We start from the raw sequence: 21,926 nt of genomic DNA, 5'->3' as shown, positions 1-21,926 counted from the left end.
GGAATCAACAGTGTGGTGTGTGGTGGTCCAGGTGTGGGTGTGTCCACCTAGCCTTGCCGTGTGAACTGGGGACGTGAGGCCACTTGACACAGGTGAGGCCTTTCCCGTGCTCCAGGGGACTCGGAAATGCGGCCAGAAGGAAGGCATCCCGAGGAGCAGGGACTGGGGCTGGGGCTGGTGCCTGTGGACCCCTGAGGGGTGGCTGCATCCAGGGCTGGTCCAGATGCGATGGTGCTGTGTGGTTGTGGCCATTTCCTGGTGGGCCCCTGTCTTGGTTCCTGCCCATTTCTCCAAGCCAGTTTTCTAACCTTCTTTTGATCCTATGGAGAACCTGATCTTCTAATAAATCAAGAGTTGGCTAAGATTTCTTGTAAAAATTGTTTCCTTTCAGGCCAGTTTCTGTCACAACTATTGAACTATCATAGGACAAAAGTGACCGTAGACAATCTGTTAGCAAGTGGGCGTGGCTGTGTTTCCATAAAACTTTATTAATGGAGAAACATATGGCAGTGGCAGACCACGGTTTTCCTACCCCAGAGCAAGCCAATTCTTCTTGTGCTTGAAGCTGCTAAGATTAATTTCTCTCACTTTTCTCCAGGCCCTGGGATGGAATCAAGCTCTAGGGAGAGGAGCAGAGGGTTAGAATGAGGAGAGGATGGTGTGTTTTACTCTGTGACGGCTTTATCACTCCTGAGGCTTTGTGTTCAGCTCTAACACGCGCCTCATCTTAAGGCGGTTTGGACATTGCAGGCATCTGCAGAGCTGGGATGATGATGATGTGGTTAGAAGCCATGATGCGAGCTGGGCGCGGTGCTGGTGGCTGAGGCTCTCTCACTTTAAGGCGTAGAACTTGACTCTATGACGCTAAGCAGATCGATGATGAAAGCTCCAGGCAGGTCAATGTATCCTCAATAAATAAAACTTCAAAAAACCCAGGGCTGCCGAAATACGCGTTGGCCTCCTTGGTGACTTTTCTACACAGAAAAGGCTGCGGTGACAGCGCTCGCAAGGCGGTTCGCTCCTGGAGGCTGGTGTGCCACGCCCTCGCTGTAGGCTCTTCCAGCCCCGGCCCCTCCCCAGGGTGGCACTTTGGTGGTCTCTGACCCCAACACGGGGTGGCTGGGGCTCTGGCGCGGCCCCTCCCTCTGCTGTGCTGTCTGGAGGTGGGGGGCCCCTGCTGCTGACAGAGCTGTCCTCTTGGATCCGCCTCCCAGACTCAGGACGGGGGAAGATTCACACGAAGGCAGCCTCAGCCTCAGCCTCGCCTTGTGTCGGGGATGGGACCAGGGCTTCCCAGCAGAAGGCAGGCTGTTCTCACGTTCAGGATTAGCCCGTTGATCACGTCCTGGGTGGAGGAATGTGAGCGGCGGGGCCTCCTGGACTGGGACGGTCCGTCTGCTGAAACTGGAAGGTACAAAGGCTCTGAGACCCTTGGAGTCACTGGGCAGTGCTCTGTCTGCTCGGCTGTCGCACCAGGCGGGGAGAGGGTCTGAGGATAACTTAAAACAGAAGAGATGATGCAACACACCTTTCCCTCCAGGAAGGGGTAAGCGATCATTTCTCCTCTGCGGCTCCACAAGTGGGTTGTTACCTCTTTGCCTGGGAAGGCACAAAAATGTCATAGTGAAAAAAGTTTTAAAATAATGAAAATAGAAAAGCACCAGACTTCATAAAGCTGATCAAATTCCCATTACCAGAAGAGCACCCGGAGTGCTCAGCGCCTCACACACATTTGGACTCTGAGCGGGAGGTGGGAAGCAGCAGAGCCCAGCTCCCAGCGGACTTGGCCCAGAGCCTGTCACACTCGCCTCTGCACGCTGCCTTGCCTGACCCGCCGTGAGGAGCGGGGCCCAGGAGCACCGGCCTCGCCTGGGAACTGGTTAGATATGCAGATTCTCTGGCCTGCTCCAGACCGTTAGGTCAGAAGCTCAGGGAATGGGCCTGGCAGCCTTGGTCTAACAGGCCCTCCAGGGGCTTAAGACTGAAAACCGCTGGACTAGATGGCGTTTGACAGTCCCGGTCACGTTTTTCAACTTCAATTCCATTGTCTTGGTTGCTGCACCCCAGTGAGAGGCAGTGGATGGACGTTTTTGCGGCTGGGGCGTTTGGCAGCGTCTGTAGGATCCTTCCTGGGAAGCCAGCGTGGCCCTTTGGAATAGTGAAGGTTCCGAGTTCTGCAGAGAAGAGTGTGTGAAATTTCAACTCACAGTTTTCAAATGTTTTTGAGCCCAAGCCCGGTTTTGTTGATGACCCACAGCACCTGTGCCCTCCAGAGCTGCCACTAGCTGAGACTTGCTAATTCCCGGGAAAATTTTACAGAGTTTTCAGTAGTTTTTCTTCTTTGTCCTGTGTCAATTAACCTGTATCTACAGTGGACGGTGGGAATTCCAAGCACACTGGAAATGTAACAAGCTCCAGAGGAGGATAGAAAGTAATTACTTTTCAAATTCACCTCAGACCATCCTCCTAAAGTATCAGTCCCATCCTCTGATAAAGTCTCACGTGGCATATCCAGTTGCCTGTAGCAAGTATCAGGGTTAAAAGGGGAAACTGTAGTAACAATTGGATCTAATTTGGTTTTTCATCATTGGAAGTGAAGATTCCTCTCACCCACAACGTGAGTGGTGTTTGTGGACAGGGGTCTAAAGTAGCAGAAGGCAATATTCTTTCCTATCTCATCACTTAAAGTTTTCAAAATAAACCATTTTTTTTTTCTTTTAGCTCAAGTGTAAGAGTTCTAATCATCAGGGCCAGCAAGCAGTTTTTGTCTTTTAAATCTTAATTAAATTACAATGTATATTTAAATATACATCCAGTCTTAAAACGGAACCTAATATATTTGTAAAAATTAGTTGATATATGATTTTCCCGATATAATTTAAAATTATATATATGTATATATATACACACACACACACATATATTTGAGATGAAGTCTTGCTCTGTCACCCAGGCTGGAGTGCAGTGGCACATTCTTGGCTCACTAAAACCTCCACCTCCCAGGTTCAAGTGATTCTCCTGCCTCAGCCTCCCAAGTAGCTGGGATTACAGGCGCACACCACCATGCCTGGCTAATTTTGTATTTTTTAGTAGAGACTAAATACCATGTTGGCCAGGCTGGTCTCGAACTCCTGACCTCTAGGCCTCCCTCTAGGCGTGAGCCACTGGGCCTGGCCTAAAAGAATTTGTATAAGGCCCATCATGTGTTTTCTGGGGTAATGAAGACTTTGGATCCAGAAAACAAATTGTAAAGAGTTTGTTAAATTTACTTTTAACAATTTTCATAATGTGCTGACCCAAGTTTTCAATTTAAGGATGATTTCTACATGTGATGCCCGTGCTTCTCAGTGTGTTGGGCAGCCCAGCGGACGAGTCACCAGGAAGTACCCTGGAAATGCTGAATCTTCGGCTCCATCCCAGGCCCAGGGAATAGAAATGCCCATTTAACAGGGTCCAGCTGGTTCACGTGCACATCAAAGTGTGGCAGAGGCTGTATCCATGATGATGATGATGGTGGTGATAATGATATAACTTACATTTCCTAAGGGGAATGTAAGATGAGATGGTCTTTTTGTTAGAGGGCTTGGTGCTTTAACAATGACTGAGAAACTATGAACTGGGTTTTTCCTCTCTTTCATCTGAGACCACGACTAAGCCCAGTACTGCTAAAAAGCTTGCTTACCTCTTAAACCGTGCATCTGAGGTTCACATTTAACAGCAGGGCAGGCTGTGTGGCTCACGTGTGCCATGTCTCAGCAATCCTTAGCAATACGTCTATTTTTCTTCACTTTATTCTCACTTTTGGTATTCTCACTTATTCTCACTTTCATGGGGCATACTATATTTTATTTTATTTTATTTTTTTTTTTTTTCTTTGAGACGGAGTCTCGCTCTGTCGCCCAGGCTGGAGTGCAGTGGCCAGATCTCAGCTCACTGCAAGCTCCGCCTCCCGGGTTCCCGCCATTCTCCTGCCTCAGCCTCCCGAGTAGCTGGGACCACAGACGCCCACCACCTCGCCCGGCTAGTTTTTTGTATCTTTTAGTAGAGACGGGGTTTCACCGTGTTAGCCAGGATGGTCTCGATCTCCTGACCTCGTGATCCGCCCGTCTCGGCCTCCCAAAGTGCTGGGATTACAGGCTTGAGCCACCGCGCCCGGCCTGGGCATACTATATTTTAACCCAGAACATAAGAGTTACTGGTTGGAGTTCTCTGGGATTAGCTTAACCGTTTCATCCCCGGCATAGCCTGGCTACCTGCACCTACAGTATTTAACGTTCAAGGATTTTCATCAGGTACTTTTTCAAAACTTGTCTTGAATGTCTTATCTGTGAAAGCAAGATTAGAAATGTTTTCTTAGTCTCAAAGAATGACTCAGCAAAATTCCTTCTTTTGAAGGTATTATCCCATTTCAGGAAATTGAGGACAAAAAACCAGAACCGATTAAAAACCAAGAGCTGATTAAAACCAAGTGCCATTTAGAATAATTATAGTTGAGGTTGCTGCTGTTACGTCCTCAAACTAATGAAGGAGGAATGTGTAGCGTGGAGAGCACATTTCCCGAAAAGTAACTCCTGTACTTTAAAATAAAACAAAAAATTCTGGTAGGTATCCTGAATTTGGTATAATTTCTTATTCTTAAGAGAGTTTAAATAAATCTGTGCAATGAGGAACCCAAAATAAGGAAATTATCAAAGTAAGAGGTTTTGTTTTTCCTAAAAGTAAATGGCGGGACTTGATGGTTGTCCTGGTACCCAGCTCGCTGCCTGTCTTCCGGCGTGGAGTGAGCTGGTTCTTTTCCTGTGGGAAGTTGATTTTGTGAACAGGAGAAGTTGAAATCAGGAACTGCCTTAGAATTGTGTCCCCAGCTTCAAACAAGAACCGACTTTACAAACGCCAAAGACATGGGGAGGCCCTTGGCCTTTTCTGCCCCTGCTGAGCACACACACGTCACTGTTGTGATGGAGTGGACTGACAGGCTTGTGGGGTGGAGGTGAACTGGAGGTGGCCAGTTGTGGCGTCCCTGATCCCCAAGGATCCACCTTTGCAGTAAGGCATGGTCACTCATCCATGGTTGTATGCCCCCCAGTTTCTGCTCACATGTGACATCTGTGCCCGGCAGAACAGTCCCAGCACAGAAGGAGTGTGAGCCTCAGGCCCCTCCTCCCAGCACAGGGGACAGACAGGTGTCTCTGCAGGAACAGGGCCAGCAGTGTGCCCAGAGGCTGTGCAGTGGGCAGGCCCTGGTGCCTGCAGGAGAAGCCTTGGCCCGAACTTGCCAGCATGGTCAGTGCCTGCTGTTCGTGGTAACTGAGTGTGCGGCAGGGCAGATAACATGTCACTCATAACCGATGTGGGGACCTGTCTTATAGGTCTAAGATCCAGGCCACCGTGCAGTCCTCAGGATGGGGCACCCATCTTCCTGCTCTCTGAGGCATTGAGGCTGAAGTTTCCAGAATCTTCCGGGTGATTCTCCCTCCCCCAGCTACCCAGTTTGACTGCAGACCCTCCCCTGCGAGGAATGCAGCCATGTGTGTCAACCTCCAGAAACGGCCTGTGCTGAGAGTGTGGCCAAGGCTAGGAAGGGACAGGTCCCCAAAATGCTGGGCTGGGGCCGTGACTGAAAGCCTCAGAATAGGGGATGATTTACTAGGGGGCTCCATACTCTGGATCAGCAGGTGAAGGGGCCTGAGCAACACCGACCCCTACGTGCAGCGGGCAGGGTGGGGCCGGGTCACCTGGCTGAGGTAGGGCTGCACGTCACCCGACGGAGCCCCTTGGTTGGCAGCCCAGGGAAGGGGGAGGGGGCGCAGGGAAGGGGAGGGGGCGCAGGGAAGGGGAGGGGGCGCAGGGAAGGGTGAGGGGCTCAGGGAAGGGGGAGGGGGCGCAGGGAAGGGGGAGGGGGCGCAGGGAAGGGTGAGGGGCTCAGGGAAGGGGAGGGGGCGCAGGGAAGGGGAGGGGGCGCAGGGAAGGGGAGGGGGCGCAGGGAAGGGGGAGGGGGCGCAGGGAAGGGGGAGGGTGCCCAGGGAAGGGGGAGGGGGCGCAGGGAAGGGGAGGGGGCGCAGGGAAGGGGGAGGGTGCCCAGGGAAGGGGGAGGGGGCGCAGGGAAGGGGAGGGGGCGCAGGGAAGGGAGAGAGGGCGCAGGGAAGGGGGGGAGAGAGGGCGCAGGGAAGGGGGAGAGGGCGCAGGGAAGGGGGAGAGGGCGCAGAGAAGGGGAGGGTGCCCAGGGAAGGGGGAGGGTGCCCAGGGAAGGGGAGGGGGCGCAGGGAAGGGGGAGGGGGCATAGGGAAGGGGGAGGGGCTCAGGGAAGGGGGAGGGGGCGCAGGGAAGGGGGAGGGGGCGCAGGGAAGGGTGAGGGGCTCAGGGAAGGGGGAGGGTGCCCAGGGAAGGGGAGGGGGTGCAGGGAAGGGGGAAGGGGCGCAGGGAAGGGGGGGCGCAGGGAAGTGGGAGGGGGCACAGGGAAGGGGAGGGGGCCCAGGGAATTGGGAGGTGACGCAGGGAAGGAGAGGGTGACCAGGGAAGGGAAGGGGGCACAGGGAAGGGGGAGGGGGCACAGGGAAGGGGGAGGGGGCACAGGGAAGGGGGAGGGGCATAAGGAATGGGGAGGCTGCAGGGAAGGGGGAGGCTGCAGGGTGTCCCCAGGCTGTGGCTGGGCTTCCAGGGAGGTGGTCAGTCCCTCACATGTGGAGGTGGCTGGCTTCTGTCCGGGCCACTGCCAGGTCCCTTGGTCATGGGCTCTTGGCAGAGGGCTGAGCACTGTCTCCTGCTGCCCCCTGCTGCCCCCTGAGCCCTGTCTGCAAGTCACAGGCAGGGATGGGCAATCGAGCCTGGCAGGAGCCACCAGGGCTGCCTCCCTCTTCTCAGAGACAGATCTGGGAGGAGCCAGAAGCCTTCCTCCTCCCTCTCTCCCTCTTCCTTTTGTCTTTGAATTTGCAATCACAGCTTTCATCTGAGCCTTGGGCTACAGAAGCCAGACGCTCTGCCTGCACGGGTGCCTGAGAAGAGGGTCCAGGGGGTCTCTGTCCTCTCACGCCCAGCCTGGCAGAGGCAGCCCTGCCTCCAGGCTGAGGTGCTTTAATCTCTCACTTTTCAGGCTTATTCCTAGAATAGGGGTTCTTAATGTGGAACTGGCTTTCCATTCCTGCCTGGATACCGGCCCTGGTTTAACACGTTGTTTTTGATCCAATAGAAACATTTAGAAAACCTCAGTGGGGTGTGGGGACTCCTTGGTCCCAAGAGTGTATGCTGCTGGTGAGGAGATGCTGAGATTGTGGGAGTAGCTATGGCCCAGGCACTGCCCACCCATCAGCAGGCAGGCGCCTCACCCTCACCCCCCTGCAGTGGGCAGGGCACATCCCCATTTACATCTGAGAATGCGAGGGAGGGGGAGGCTTTGCCAGGTGCACAGCATTGTGTTTGCCACACAGGAGGTGGAGTTGGAGCCTGGGCACCCTGCTCTCTCTCCAGAATGTTAAAAATGAGGATGATGTTTAAAAAGAGCATCTCTTCAAACACCGCACCTTCCTTTTCTATGATGACGCGTTCCTAGAAAAGAATGTGATTTCACATAACCCCAGAGCCTTAGCGTTTTCTGCAGGGAGGGGTGGGAAACATGGCTGTGATGGGAATCACATCTGGGATGGGCTCTGGCATTGACACCCACAGTGGTGAGACCGCCACTGCTGCAGGTGACAACATCAGTCATCGGAGGACCTGCTCTAGGCAGTAGGCACTGGGGGTCCTGGGGTTCTGGCATGTTTTTTTGTAAGACTGTAGAGGGGGACAGGACAAAGATAGAGTGACCGACAGTAAGAGGGTCGGATCAGGTGTGGGGGCTGTGAGCTCTGAAGAGCGGAGGAGGCTGGCAGGGCCAGGTGTAGATTACTTAACTCTCCTTCATTATATTTTTTAGATGAGGAAATCTGTGTGTGTTCCTTGTACCAAGTGAGTGGTGGTGACACAGGTGAAGCCCCCGCATCCCCTTCTCAGAGGCTGTCCCGGTTCAGGTTCAGCGACTTCCCCAACAGACCCGCATCTCCAAGTTTGCACAGCCATGGGGTCCTGGCATTCCCGTTGGTGCGTGAGTTGGTGCCGTCTGGGAAGATGCTTTCCTGCTTGCAGTTGGATCCAGGGCCTTGGTCATTCCGGCCTCAAAGCACGGTCTTCAGTGAGCCCCTCTCAGGAAGGGAAATGAGCGAGTGGCCAGCAGCTCACAGGCCTCCGAGGAGTCCTGTCTGCAGCTTGGAGGCAACAGGTGCTGAGCCTGCCATCCAGGAACCTCCCCTCCTCCCTCTTCGGTTCCTGCTGTGGGATGCCAGCTCACATCAGCCAGCTTTTATGGGCCTCAGTGGAAAGTACAGCACACAATTCAGAAGACTTGTGTGTCCTGCTGCTGACTACAGCCTTCCCCTGCCCTTACAGCAGAATCAGGCGAGGAGCCTGAACCCAGGAAGGGCCTTCCACCGTGGCAGTAGAGACAGAGTCAGGCGGGGGCCATGGATTTTTAGGCCATGCCTGCCTTGGCCACAGCGACGCCCAGAGATGGGAGAGAGCAGAGCAGGTGCATATGGGACAGGATGTGCTGAGCTTGCTTCCAGCCAGTGAGAGAGGTGGTGGGCTCTGTTCACATTTACTGTATTTCCACAATGAACTACAAACTCTCCATAAACATCTCTTAGGAGTGATTGGGGTGTGAGAGGCAGATCCAGCCTGGCTCCTTGCAGACCTGGATCCATTTTCATCTTGAGAAGGGTAAGAAAAAAGGGGCACCACAATGATGACAAGATACTGCTTAGAATTCTGAGGACACAGTAGGGAAGCAGAATCAGAACAAGATCAGCATGCATGCATGAGTGTACCCATGTGCGTGTGTGCATGTGTGTATATGCTTACATGTATGTGTGCATGTGTGTATGCATGCAGGTGTGCATGTGTGTACAAGTGTGTTGGTGATGGGCATGACTGCATGCATGTGTGCATGTATGAGTGTGCATGCGTGTATATGTGTGCACATGCTTGTGTGTGCATGTGTATGTGGGCACATGCTCGTGTGTGCATGTGTGCACATGGCTCGTGTGTGCATGTGTATATATGTGTGCACATACTCGTGTGTGCATGTATGTATATCTGTGCACATGCTTATGTGTGCATGTGTATATGTGTGCACATACTTGTGTGTGCATGTATGTATATGTGTGTACATGCTTATGTGTGCATATGCATATGTGTGCACATGCTCGTGTGTGCATGTGTATATGTGTGCACATGCTCATGTATGCATGTATATGTGTGCATGTGTGCACATGCTCTTGTGTGCATGTGTGTATGTATATGTGTGCATGTGTATGTGTGCACATGCTCGTGTGTGCATGTGTGTATATGTGTGCACATGCTCGTGTGTGCATGTGTGTATGTATATGTGTGCATGTGTATGTGTGCACATGCTTGTATGTGCATGTGTGTATATGTGTGCACATGCTCGTGTGTGCATGTGTGTATGTATATGTGTGCACATGCATGCATGACTGGATGTGCTTGTCTCTGTGCTGAAGCGGGAGGGATACCCTGTGGACACAGAGTGAGGAGGAACCCCTGAGCGCCACAGCCCTGCTGTAGGGTTCAGCAGAGGAGCAATTTGAGAATTTGGGGAATGTCACATGTTTTCATGCAAAAAGGTGGCTAATACATTGAAGTGAAGGATTCCAGTTTTAAGTGTTGGGCACACACAGTTAAGGGCCCCACAGGCTGCTGTTGGCTTTCCTTGTGGATTTAGCTTCTTGGCCTCAGAGTGATGTCTGGGCTGTAGTGTGTGCACTCGGGGAGCCGACAGGGTGCACAAGTCCAGGGCGCCATTTGCTGCCACACGTGGGGTGTGGAGCCCACTTGAGGAAGGTGTGTGCCCGAGGCTCCTGGGCTGGGTTGAACCAGTGTCTGCCGGAGAAAATGTCTTCTCTGGATGATTTATGGTCATAATTACTATTAGTAGGTGGCTGATATTTAAAATGAAATTTGCTCTTTCATAATTTTAGAACAAATAACACAAATAACTTAGCAGTCAAATTAGCATATCGACTGGCTGGGTGAAATATGCATAACATTTGCAGCTCTGGTGATAACGTGAAACGCTGCTGCTGTGTTTGCCTCTCACCGTGGAGGGCTGCAGGTTCTCACTGCTGCTTCTCATCAGTCTTCTGGAGTAATGAATCAGGCTGGGCACATGCCAGTAACAGGTGGTTTTCCAAGGTCAGGATCCAAAAGATCCTTTGATGCACATCTCGTTCAGATCACATCTAATTGTCAGCCACGATTAAGGCAGAGACAGGAGGAAAAGAGGCTTTCTTCCTGGTGCCTCTCCTAGCAGAGCTCCATCATCTGCCATTTCCACATGACAAACAAGGAGTTAGAACGAGAGCTCTGCCTGCAGGGTCCCTGCATCTGCCTTCCCCCAAGGTCTCTGTTCCTCCACACTGGAGATGCACCCTAGAATTCTGGGCAGAGTCCTGTACTCCTGCCAGAGCCGGGACCAGAGACGTTCCACGACGTCGGACTAACCTCCGGCACATTTCCGGTGTGGTCACTCCTTACTGTTCCCAGCTCCTTCTCTGTGAGCCTCTGTGTGCCTAGGGTGGAGGGGCCCTCACCGCTGAGGCTCTTCCCCTGGGAGGCAATGAGGGGAGCCTCGGAGGTCAGTGTGTGAGGATCTGAGAGGTCCGCTAACCTTCATGCTGACCTTTTCAAGGTCATTGCTTTTGTGGGGAGTGGTGTCTGCCTCTCCTCCTGCAGTTCCAGTGCCAGGTGTGTGTCTCTCAGAACGTTCCCTGCCACGCTCCTGTTGGCCATTCACCTCCTCTGCCTGGCTCAGGCACTTGTTGAATGAATAATGCAGAGAATGCAGACCCAGTGTGGGGTTAGCTCATGGGTAAATGGGATTAAGAAATGAAATGTTGGCCAGGTGCGGTGGCTCATGCCTATAATCCCATCACTTTGAGAGACCAAGGCAGGTGGATCACTTGAGGTCAGGAGTTCGAGACCATCCTGGCCAACATGGTGAAATCCCATCTCTACTAAAAATACAAAAAAATTACCTGGGCATGGTGGTGCACACCTGTAGTCCCAGCTACTTGGGAGGCTGAGGCAGGGGGATTGTTTGAACCTGGGAGGCAGAGGTTGCATTGAGCCAAGATCACGCCACTGTACTCCAGCCTGGGTGACAAAGCAAGACTCCATCTCAAAAAAAAAAAAAAAAAAAAAAAAAAAGAAGAAATGCTCTTTTTCACGAGATTATGTTATTTCAAAACAAAACAAAACACCCCAAAAAACCAAAAACAACCTGCTGGGATTGGAGGCTTCCGTCAGTGGGCGTCCACCCGCCTGTTCTGGGTGACCACCCGCCTGTTCTGGGTGTCCACCCGCCTGTTTTGTGTGACCACCCGCCTGTTCTATATGACCACCCGCCTGTTCTGGGTGTCCACTCGCCTGTTCTATGTGACCACCCGCCTGTTCTGGGTGTCCACCCGCCTGTTCTGGGTGACCACCCACCTGTTCTATATGACCACCCGCCTGTTCTGTATGACCACCCGCCTGTTCTGGGTGTCCACCCGCCTGTTCTATGTGACCACTCGCCTGTTCTGTGTGTCCACCCGCGTGTTCTGGGTGACCACCCACCTGTTCTATATGACCACCCGCCTGTTCTGTATGACCACCCGCCTGTTCTGGGTGTCCACCCGCCTGTTCTATGTGACCACCCGCCTGTTCTGTGTGTCCACCCGCCTGTTCTGTATGACCACCCGCCTGTTCTGGGTGTCCACCCGCCTGTTCTATGTGACCACCCGCCTGTTCTGTGTGTCCACCCGCCTGTTCTGTATGACCACCCGCCTGTTCTGTGTGTCCACCCGCCTGTTCTGTGTGACCACACGCCTGTTCTGTGTGACCACCCGCCTGTTCTGTGTGACCACCCGCCTGTTCTGTGTGTCCACCCGCTTGTTCTGTATGACCACCCGCCTGTTCTGGGCGTCTACCTGCCTGTTCTGTGTGACCACCCGCCTGTTCTGTGTGTCCATACGCCTGTTCTGTGTGACCACCCGCCTGTTCTGTGTGACCACCCGCCTGTTCTGTGTGTCCACCCGCCTGTTCTGTGTGACTGCTGGCAGGCGGTGGTGGTGGGCGTGGGCTGGGCAGGCCAGGGCTGCACCTAGGCCACCTCCTGGAAGGAAGCAGACCCCAGCCAGGGGCCACCCTGCGACTGTGAAAGGCTCCCGAAGCTGTTATGAGATGAGGGAAACGACCTCCTCCCGTGAACTCCCAGCATTGGGTCCTGCTAGGCTCTGTCCTGCCTTAGTTCCGGAATGATGTTTAGTTTTAAAGCATCCGCATGTGCTGGTTTAAGGCAACCGATTGCTTCCTCTGTAAGGCTTTTAGGCCAGCTCCCTCATGAGGAAGTAGTGACTGGAAACTTTAACGTGACCCTGTTGGTGAATCTGTCAGTGATTCATAACTTTCTCCGGATTCCTCAGTTTCTTTGTGCACCGATTTGCTCTTGGGCACCTGCCCTGTGTCAGACACACAGAGGGCATGGGAGGAAGGGGTACTGAGGGTGGAAAGAGGCATGCGCCCGGCTCCTGAACTCCAGGAGAGGGAGATACACCCTAATCCACAGTCACTGCACAGTGTGGTGAGTCCGGAAACAGACGCCTGGGCAGCGGTGGGGGGAGAGTCTGGGGCTCCCGCGGGGATCTTAGCGGATGAACAGGCGTTTGTCGGTTGGTGAAGCAGGATTGAAGGCACTATGCTTCGCAGGAATGAGTGAAGGACACGGTGTGTTCAGACCACACCCGGCCTTTGCTGGCAGTGAGACTCCCGCGTCATGACCCTGGGGCCCCCCCGGTTCTAGTGTTCTGTCTGCTCACGCCCTTGCCAGAGCCACCGCCTAGCGGGGTGGTGCTTTCTGGACCCATCTGTCTGTGTTTTAAGATGGGCGTGGACGTGGAGCCGAATGCCAGCCTTTGCCAGACTGCCCGGCCGCGGTGGATGCGTGGCTTGGGGTCGCCCGGCACCACGGAGCTTTTGGAGCCCCTTCCTAGGTGCGGATCGAGGTGCTGCCTCTGCCCGGCGTCTTCTCCAGGGCCTGGCCCTGCCTCTCTGGCTTTTCCTGCCCATCTTTGTCTCCGCTGCCTCCTTTCCTCTCCCGACACTCTCATGTGTCTCTTGTCTGTGGCCACGGACGCCACGGTTTGCTTCCCACGCAGATGGGCTCTCCGTGGAGCGTGGTACCTCCCTGGAAGCCTCCGCTCCCCGGGGCCCTGCAGCCTCACTTCGGGAGACCCGGTGCGCGCAGTGGGCACCCGGTCCAGGGGAGGTGCCCAGGGGAGTCCCCGGCCCCGCTGCTGATCCTGCCGCCCGGGGTCTCCTATGCTCCTATCATGACGCTGGCTTGACCCTCAGCCGAGAGCTGTGGGCCTGGTCCAGGTGAGAGCTGGGCTCCGGGACAAGGCCAGGAGGCCTCGCACGTGGTTGAGTCAGGGGCGCAGCGTTCTGGCTTCAGAATAATGGTCACCATCTCGGAAAAGCTGGATCGGAGGAACCTGCTCGGCCGGCAGTTTCTCTGACTCACCAGTGGGCCAGGGCGGCAGCCTCGGGGGCACCCCCTCCTCCCCCCAGCTGACCGTGTCTCTTCTCTGTTTCCCTGCAGGCTGCCTACTCGAGGAGGGCCTCTGCGGAGCGTCCGAGGCCTGTGTGAACGGTGAGTGTGGGGTCCTGGCTGCTGCGCCCTGGTCTGCCCCTCTCCTGCCCGCCGTGCGCAGCGCCCAGCCTGGTGAGCCTGGCCTCTGGCCTGGAGTTGGGGCCGTCCAGGCGCGCTGCTGAGAGGAGGCGGGTGGAGCCCCGGAGCCATGGGCTGCGGCCTCATTGGGTCGGGGGGAAGAGGGTGCCCGGGTGCTGGGCACTCATCGCACCAACCCTTGCTTTCTGATTTTGTTTTGTTCTGTCCTTCGGCAAGTTTTTCATCCTTTTTTAAAAAAATTTTTTGAGAGAGAGTCTTGCTCTGTCTCCCAGGCTGGAGTGCAGTGGTGCTATGTCTCACTGCAACCTTCGCCTCCGGGGTTCAAGCGATTCTCCTGCCTCAGCCTCCTGAGTAGCTGGGACTACAGGTGTGCGCCGCTCCCCCTGGCTAATTTTTTTGTGTTTTTAGAAGAGACAGGGTTTCACCATGTTGGCCTCAGGTGATCCGCCCGCCTCGGCCTCCCAAAGTGCTGGGATTACAGGTGTGAGCCACCACGCCCAGCCAGGTTTTTCGTCCTTTAAGCCACCTATTTTCCTCTCTTATCAGGCGGATAAGAAAACACGTGCAAATGCTGCATTTTCAGGCTGGGCTGAAAGCCCATGAGGAGGGCAGTTACTATGAAATACAGGGAGCAGCGGTCCCGCGGAGTCCCTTCCGTCTGGTGGGTTCAGACAGAGGGCATCTCCAGAGCAGAGGCCGCCCCGTCCTGTCTGATGCTGATGAACTGGGCGCTGTGCGCTCTGAAGGCGCAGGGGAGGCGTAAACTCCAGTATCCTCAGAAAAGCGCTGGGCAGAGCCGCCTTTCTCCAAGTCAGGGGTTGCGTGTGGGCCCGGGAGGCGCTGAGCGTGGCCTTCTCTTTCCCCAGCTCCCAGCCCGTCTGTCCTCAGACTGTGGGCAGGAGTGGATTTAATCCTAGCCAGGATGGAGGGGCCTGCCCAGAGGCCCCTTGCACCCACTAATCTCTGCACAGACGTGGGTGCCGGCGGGGTGCTGGCCTGGGGTGCCACCCTCCTGAGGTATTTCAGGACAGGCCTCACCTGCACTGCTGCATCCTGGGGGAGCCGAGGTGGATGCCTCTGAGGGTCCGAGAAGCGAAACCGAGGAGCTCATGTGCCCTGGGGTGGGACCAGTCCTGGGTTCCGGACCGAGCCTCTTGTGTCTGTGCCTAGGCAGCTTCTGGGGTCGGGAGGGGAAGCCACGCTGGAGGCGCCAAGAGGAGAGCAGGTCCTCGCCCACCGCAGCTTCTGCTGTTGCCTCTTGTTTGGGGAGATTCCTGTGCCGAGTGTGACAAGTGGGAACCGGCAGCTCGTGGGGTGCAGCGTGGGTGGCGGGTGAGGTTCTGGCCCAGCCCAAGACCCCCGGGGCTCCCTGGCATCTACTCCGTGCAGCTTTAATTTGGAGGCAGCCTTAAGAAAAATAGGGATATTGAAAAGCCTACGTCTGCCTGGACTCAACAGCGTTTGATGATAATGGAAGCAGGTGTGTGTGTTTAATTTAATTGGAGCTGTAAGTAGCTCCAGCAGAATAAAAGCCGAGGCTGTTTCCCCAGCTCCTTGACAAAGGCCAGCCTGGGCGTCTGGCTGTGATCGTTCTCAGACGTTTTTCTCCCCAACCTTGACTTGCCTCCCGGACATGGAGTTGTCTCAACATCATATCCAGATAATGACTGTGGATTCTTTGGAAGAGAAAAGCAATTTAAATGTAAATTCCCATATTCAGGCCTTGATTTATAGAAACAGATGATATTTGATTTTTTTTTAATGATGCAGTGGAGGTCTAGGAAACAGCGAAGCCAGAGGCGCCCAATCTTAGAAAACTGCTTTGCGAGGCTGACGGGAGCGATAGGAGAAGTGGTTCCTGCGCTGCTGGCTCAGATTTATGGTTGCCATGGTGACTGGTTTAGCCCGAGGCTGGTGGGCCAGGGGTGCAGCAGCCCAGGGTGCGGTGGGGGGTGGCTCCAAGTCCAGAACATTCTGTCACCAGCCGCAGGGTCTCTTTCTCTGGCTCCCTCTCTCTCTTTCCCCCTCTCTTTCCTTAAGGTACATGCAGGAATATATAATCTTATCAGGCTTGGATATGTTTTTTAAAAGCCCAACAGACCTTGTTAATAGAAAGAAAGTCAAAAGATAAACATACTGCCTCACACCCATTAGGGTGGCTAGTTTTTAAAAAACCCTGAAAATCGGTGTTGGTGAGAATGTGGAGAAATCGAACACTTGTGCACTGCTGATGGGAATGTAAAATGGCGTTGTTGCTGAGGGAAACACTATGGTGGTTTCCTAAAAAATTAAAAATAGAGTTTGTAATTTGCCTCAGCAACCCCACTTCTGGGTACGTACCCCATAACACGGGAAGCAGAGACTTGAAGAGCTGTTTGCACACCCACGTTCATAGCAGTTAATGCGCAACAGCCAGAGGCGAAAGCAGCCCAGTGTCCGCTGACGGGCAGATGGACAAGTGGAACGTCCATCCACGTGATGGAATAGTACGCAGCCCCGAAGAGGAAGGGAGCGCTGACATGCTGCAACATGCGTGGACCTTGAGGCTGTTATGCGGAGTGAAATAAGCCAGTCACAAAAGGACAAATAATGATTCCACGCATGTGACGTACTAAAGACAGTCAAGTTCATAGAGACAGAAGGTAGAGTGAGGGGACCAGGGGCTGGGGGACGGTTGGGGTGTCAGTGTGTAATTGGTGGAGTTTCAGTTTGGGACGATGGAAAAGTTCTGGGAATAGATGGTGGTGATGACTGATCAAAAGTGTGAACGTAGTTAACACCACTGAACTGTACACTTAAAAATGGCTAAGATGGTACATTTTAATGTGACATCTATTTTACCACAATATGCAATTGAAACTATGAAATTGCAGCCTCCGCATGTGCGTGTTTAATGTAATCGAGTGCTTCAGCTGTGAGGGTTTTAGGCCAGCTCCCTCAGGAGGAAGTGGTGATTAGAAACTTTAAAGCGACCCTGGGGGTCAATTCCTTGGTAATTCATAACTCTGGAGTAACTTTGATTACTATAGAAAAGATTGTAAGCGTTCTGGAAGTGAAAACTTAAGATAAAGCAGTCACGTAATCCTGGAACAGCTTGTAGAAAAGAGACTTTAGATGCTGTTACATGGGCATCCTAAATATGAGGAAAACAGGTTTCAAATAATTTTTAAAGTGGATTTGATTTCATGGTTGATAACTTTAAATGGGACACATCCAAAAACAGGTGGTATGTCCTAAAAATTCTAAAGCTATAATAACTACTCCACGATAGAAAAATGGAAAACAAATCTATGAAGATTAAAATAGATCACACTTATGTCAGGAAGCGAGCTGGTTGCTTTCACGCCCTGCTGGTGGGAGCATGGCCTGGCATGATCGTGATGGACGCTGACTGGCCAGCGCGTTCACACCACGTAAGTGAGGTAGCCCGTGACTCAGCAATCCGATTCGTGAGAATATGCCCTAAGAAAATAATCCATTACGCAAAATACTAAAGAAAACTTGAAGCACAAAGTTGTTCTTTGCAGTGGTGTTGATATTAATTTTAAAACAGTAGACAAATCGTTAACAAATGAGAATGCTTCTTTAAAGCCATGTTATGGTCACATGATTCAAATGTTAAGCAGACATTAAAAGGGAAGTGTTCAAAAAGTTGTTAATAACATCAGAAAGTGCAGGTGGTAGAAAGTAAATGAAAAACTCAGGATCCAAAACTGAACGTCTAATACAATGACAGCTATGTGAAAATATGGATAGCAGAAAAAGCTAAAAGAAATATACGAAACTGTGAATAGTGGCTCTCTCTGGGTAGCGACTTTTATTTTCTTCATATTTCTCTGGTTTTCCAATTTTTCATGCCAGCGTGTTCCTGCTAAAAGAAGAGAGGTGGGAAGGAGGCACATGAACGAACCACCACTCCCTTTTAGCTCAGATCCCTGGAAACAGCCACCCAGAAAGGAGGAGAGGCCTGTGCAGGGGGGGAGGCGCAGAGGGGTGGCTGAGCAGGGGGGTGCGCAGAGGGGTGGCTGAGCAGAGGGGGCGCAGAGGGGTGGCTGAGCAGGGGGGGCGCAGAGGGGTGGCTGAGCAGAGGGGGTGCAGAGGGGTGACTGAGCTTCTAAGAGTGCGTCACGACCACACCACAGCGCTGGAGCCCAGGGACAGAAACCCCGGACGTCCAGGAGGGCAAGAGGAGAAAGTTACGCTCCCTGCTTGGAGGGAGGTGGAAGAATGGTGACAGGTAGGGGAGGGATGGCTCAGCTACACACCTGTCGGCTCCGTGTCTTGTGGCTCAAGGCTGAGTTATGCTGTGACGACCCACAAGCCCTGCGCTTGGTGGCCCAGGTGACATGGGCCTGTGGGCCGTTGCAGGGTGTCTGCCTTCCCTCTGCAGGTGCCCTCCCGGGACGCTGCCAGCCAGGGCCACAGCAACAGCTGCTGGGAGGGGTACCCTTGCGCTCGTGGCTCACTCTGCGGGCCACGCTGATGGTGGGGAGGCTCCTCCTGCAGCTGACTCCCCGTGGCGGGGTCACAGCCACAGCCTTCACGTCTGCAACGGCAGCATATTCGATTCCAAGCCCTTTCTCCGCTGAAGAGGGCAGAAGACCACCAGGAACCGAGGACGTCTGCGGTGCTGGAGTGTTGTTCGGCCGTGGAAAGGATGGAAGGAAGCACCTGCACACTGACGCGGAGAAACTTGGAAAACTGTGTTCAGTGGAAGAAGCCGAGTCACAAAAATCACAGGGGCATGATTTCATTTATACAAAATGTCCAGGCGGCCAGGGGCGGAGGCTCACGCCTGTAATCCCAGCACTTTAGGAGGCCGAGGCGGGTGGATCACTTGAGGTCAGGAGTTCAAGACCAGCTTGGCCAACATGGTGAAACCCCGTCTCTACTACAAATACAAAAATTAGCTGGGCGTGGTGGTAGGCATCTGTATTTCCAGCTATTCGGGAGGCTGAGGCAGGAGAATCGCTTGAACCCAGGAGGTGGAGGTTACAGTGAGCCGAGTTCGCACCATTGCACTCCAGTCTGAGCAACAGAGTGAGACTCTGTCTCTAAATAAATAAATAGGTAAATAAATAAATAAGTCCAGGAGAGGTAAGTTGGTAGAGATAGAAAGTAGGTTGTGGCCGTGTAGGGCTGGGGAAAGTGTTGGGGGCATGGGAAGTGATGGCGGAGGGGCAGGTTCCCTTTGGTGGTACTGAGAGGCTCTGAGGTGGACGGTGAGGTGGTCATGGAACTCTGAACATTCAGCAAACCATTGACTCCTTAAGACAAGGACTTGTTCTGTTGCTGAGGTTGGCGTGCAGTGGTGCAATCCTAGCCTACTGGAGCCTTGAACTCCTAGTCTCAAGTCATCCTCTTACCTCAGCCTCCCTAGTAGCTGGCACTACAAGCACACACCATCATGCCTGGCTATTTTAAAATTTTTTTGCAGAGATGGAGTCTCCCTATGTTTCACAGGCTAGTCTTGAACTCATGACCTCAAGTGGTCCTCCCACCTTGGCCTCCCGAAGTGCTGGGATTACAGGCATGAGCCACTGTGCCCAGCCAACTCCTATACTTTAAAAGGCTGAATTATACTCCGTCTCAAAAAAAAAAAAAAAAAAAAAAAAAGGCTGAATTATATGGTATATGAATTATGTTTCAATAAAGCTGTTTTTAAAAAGAAGAAAAGAGAACTGAGGATACAGTTAGGCAAGGAGGTAAGCATAGTGGAGGATATAGCCAGAGAATTGCATTTCCTTAATAAGGGGTTACTTCCCTGACCCCAGACAGATGAGCTTCCTCCCAGGATGTTCAACCCGACACAGAACAAGATGGTTGAAAATGCTGGCTCCACCATCTGGGCACAAAGCAGAACAATAAACCCGTCTCTCTCAGATTTGGGAGTTTTTCTAGCAAACAGTCACCTCCCAGTGCAACTTAGGCACTGAAAGCACTAGGGTTGTCCCCTAAGTGGAAGACTTTAGAATATTCAAATCCAGAGTGTCTCCCTAATTCTTCGAAGCCATGCGATTAACCGTATTTGGATTCTCGGCCACAGCAAGCAGTGAGGGCCATCTGTGGGAAATTATTGATTGAGTGAGTGGACACAAGATAAATGAATCATCCTTTCATGGCACAAGAGACACCCCCATAGCCCTCAAATAAAAGGTTTATATACCACAGTGGGGAAAAAGTAATTTCTCACCCCTCTCTGGGTTCATGGCTGAGACTTGTAACAAAAGACAGATTAATAAGAGAAAACCCTACCCACTTACTGAATATTGTTTTTATATGTCACATGAGAGCCTTCAGAAATGAAGACCCAGGAAACAGGAAAGGCTGTTTTTATGGACAGTTGTGTAGAAGTGTGATCGGAGGGCAGATGGCGTGCTCTGATGTCATAGGCTGAAGGGCTCAGCAAGGCCTGTCCAGAGTCTTCTAGCTGCTTCTGCTGGAGATAAGGACATTCCCCTCTGGGCATAGGGAGGCCCCTCTGTCATGAGGGGCTTATGACCTGCCTCTGAGGAGAAGGGGCCGGGGGAATTCTGGTTTCTGTGGTCTGCTTCTGCCGTTTTCTCGAGGGCCACCCTGCCATATTTTGAGGTAGTGTGTCCCGAATCCAGTCTATATAAATTTTGCATATCAATTCCCAAAAGTGTGCTTCAGAAACTACCCAGGAAAAGCTAGTGAATGGGCTCATTTGTGAATATCAAAAAACCACTGATTGAGCATCTACAGGCAGACCTTGGAGATACAGTTGGTTCAATTCTGGGCCACTGCAATAAAGCAAATATGACAATAAAGTGAGTCACACAGATTTTCTAGTTTTCCAGTGCATATAAAAGTTACGTTTCATTAGACTGTGTTCTATTCAGTGTGTAATAGCATGATGTCTAAAAAGCAATGTACAGGCCTTCATTAAAAATGTCATTGCCAACAATACGAATGATCACCTGAGCTTTCGGCAAGTTGTAATCTTCCTGCGGGTGGAGGGTCTTGCCGCAGTGTTGATGGCTGCTGATTGATCAGGGCCGTGGTTGCTTGAAGGTTGGGGCGGCTGTGGTAATTTCTTAAAATAAGACAAATAAAGTTGACTGCATCAGTTGACTCTTCCTTCATGAAAGATTTCTTTGTAGCTTGCAATGCTGTTTGGTAGCATTTTACCTTTCCATAGTAGAACTTTTTTCAAAATTAGAGTCAATCCTTTCAAACCCTGCCACTGTCTTATCAAGTAAGTTGATGTGATATTCTGAATCCTTTGTTGTGGTTTTCACAATGCTCACAGCCTCTTCACCAGGAGGAGATTCCATCTCCAGAAACCACTTTCTTTGCTCATCCCTAAGAAGCAGCTCCTCACCTGTTAAAGTTTTCTCATGAGATTGTGGCAGTTTGGTCACATCTTCAGGCAGCTCTGCTAGTTCTAGTTCCCTTGCTGTTCCCACCACATCTGCAGTTCCTTCCTCTACTGAAGTCCTGAATCCCTCAAAGTCATGCATGGAGGTTGGAATCAGCCTCTTCCAAACTCCTGTGAATGTTGCTATTTTGACCTTCCTCCATGAATCACAAGTGTTCTCAATGGCATCTAGAATGGTGAGTTTTTTCCAGGAGGTTTTCAATGTACTTTACCCAGATCAATCAGAGGAATCACTATCTATGGCAGCTATCATCTTACAAAGTGTGTTTCTAAAATATAAGTCTTGGCTGGGTGCGGTGGCTCATGTCTGTAATCCCAGCAATTTGAGAGGCCGAGGCAGGTGGATCACAAGGTCAGGAATTCAAGACCAGCCCGGCCAACATGGTGAAACCCCGTCTCTACTAAAAATACAAAAATTAGCCAAGCGTGGTGGCGTATGCCTGTGATCCCAGCTATGTGGGAGGCTGAGGCGAGGAATTGCTTGAACCCGGGAGGTGGAGGTTGTGAGCTGAGATTGCACCACTGCACCAGCTTGGGCAATAGAGCGAGACTCCATCTCAAAAAAAAAATATATATATAAAAATATATATATATATAATACATATAATTACAATATATTATATATTATATTATAGAATATATTATTAATATATAATATGTTATATATAATATATAATATATGTAAAATATATGTATGTGTATGTGTCTTGAAATTATTTTTTGATCCCTGGGCTGCAGAATGGATGAGGT

General features: G+C 52.0%; 1 protein-coding gene across 7 annotated transcripts in view; it reads left to right on the top strand.

Annotated features, from left to right (window-relative positions):
- Window positions 1–21,926, top strand: part of PTPRN2 (protein tyrosine phosphatase receptor type N2) — a 1,017,982-nt gene that overhangs the window by 81,857 nt on the left and 914,199 nt on the right. For 3 of the 7 annotated variants that reach the window (XM_045387365.2, XM_045387362.2, XM_045387361.2), the window contains exon 2: window positions 13,685–13,735. The exons of 2 other annotated variants lie outside the window; for them this stretch is intronic. In XM_045387365.2, coding sequence (XP_045243300.2) covers window positions 13,685–13,735 — 51 coding nt within the window. Of the gene's footprint in view, window positions 1–13,684; window positions 13,808–21,926 lie in introns of all 7 variants that reach the window. 2 more of the 7 variants (XM_045387360.2, XM_045387359.2) reach the window with 1 other exon arrangement.

This window comes from Macaca fascicularis, chromosome 3 (assembly GCF_037993035.2).
Source record: "Macaca fascicularis isolate 582-1 chromosome 3, T2T-MFA8v1.1".
NCBI lineage: Eukaryota > Metazoa > Chordata > Mammalia > Primates > Cercopithecidae > Macaca > Macaca fascicularis.
This window is presented reverse-complemented; position numbering and strand designations above follow the sequence as displayed.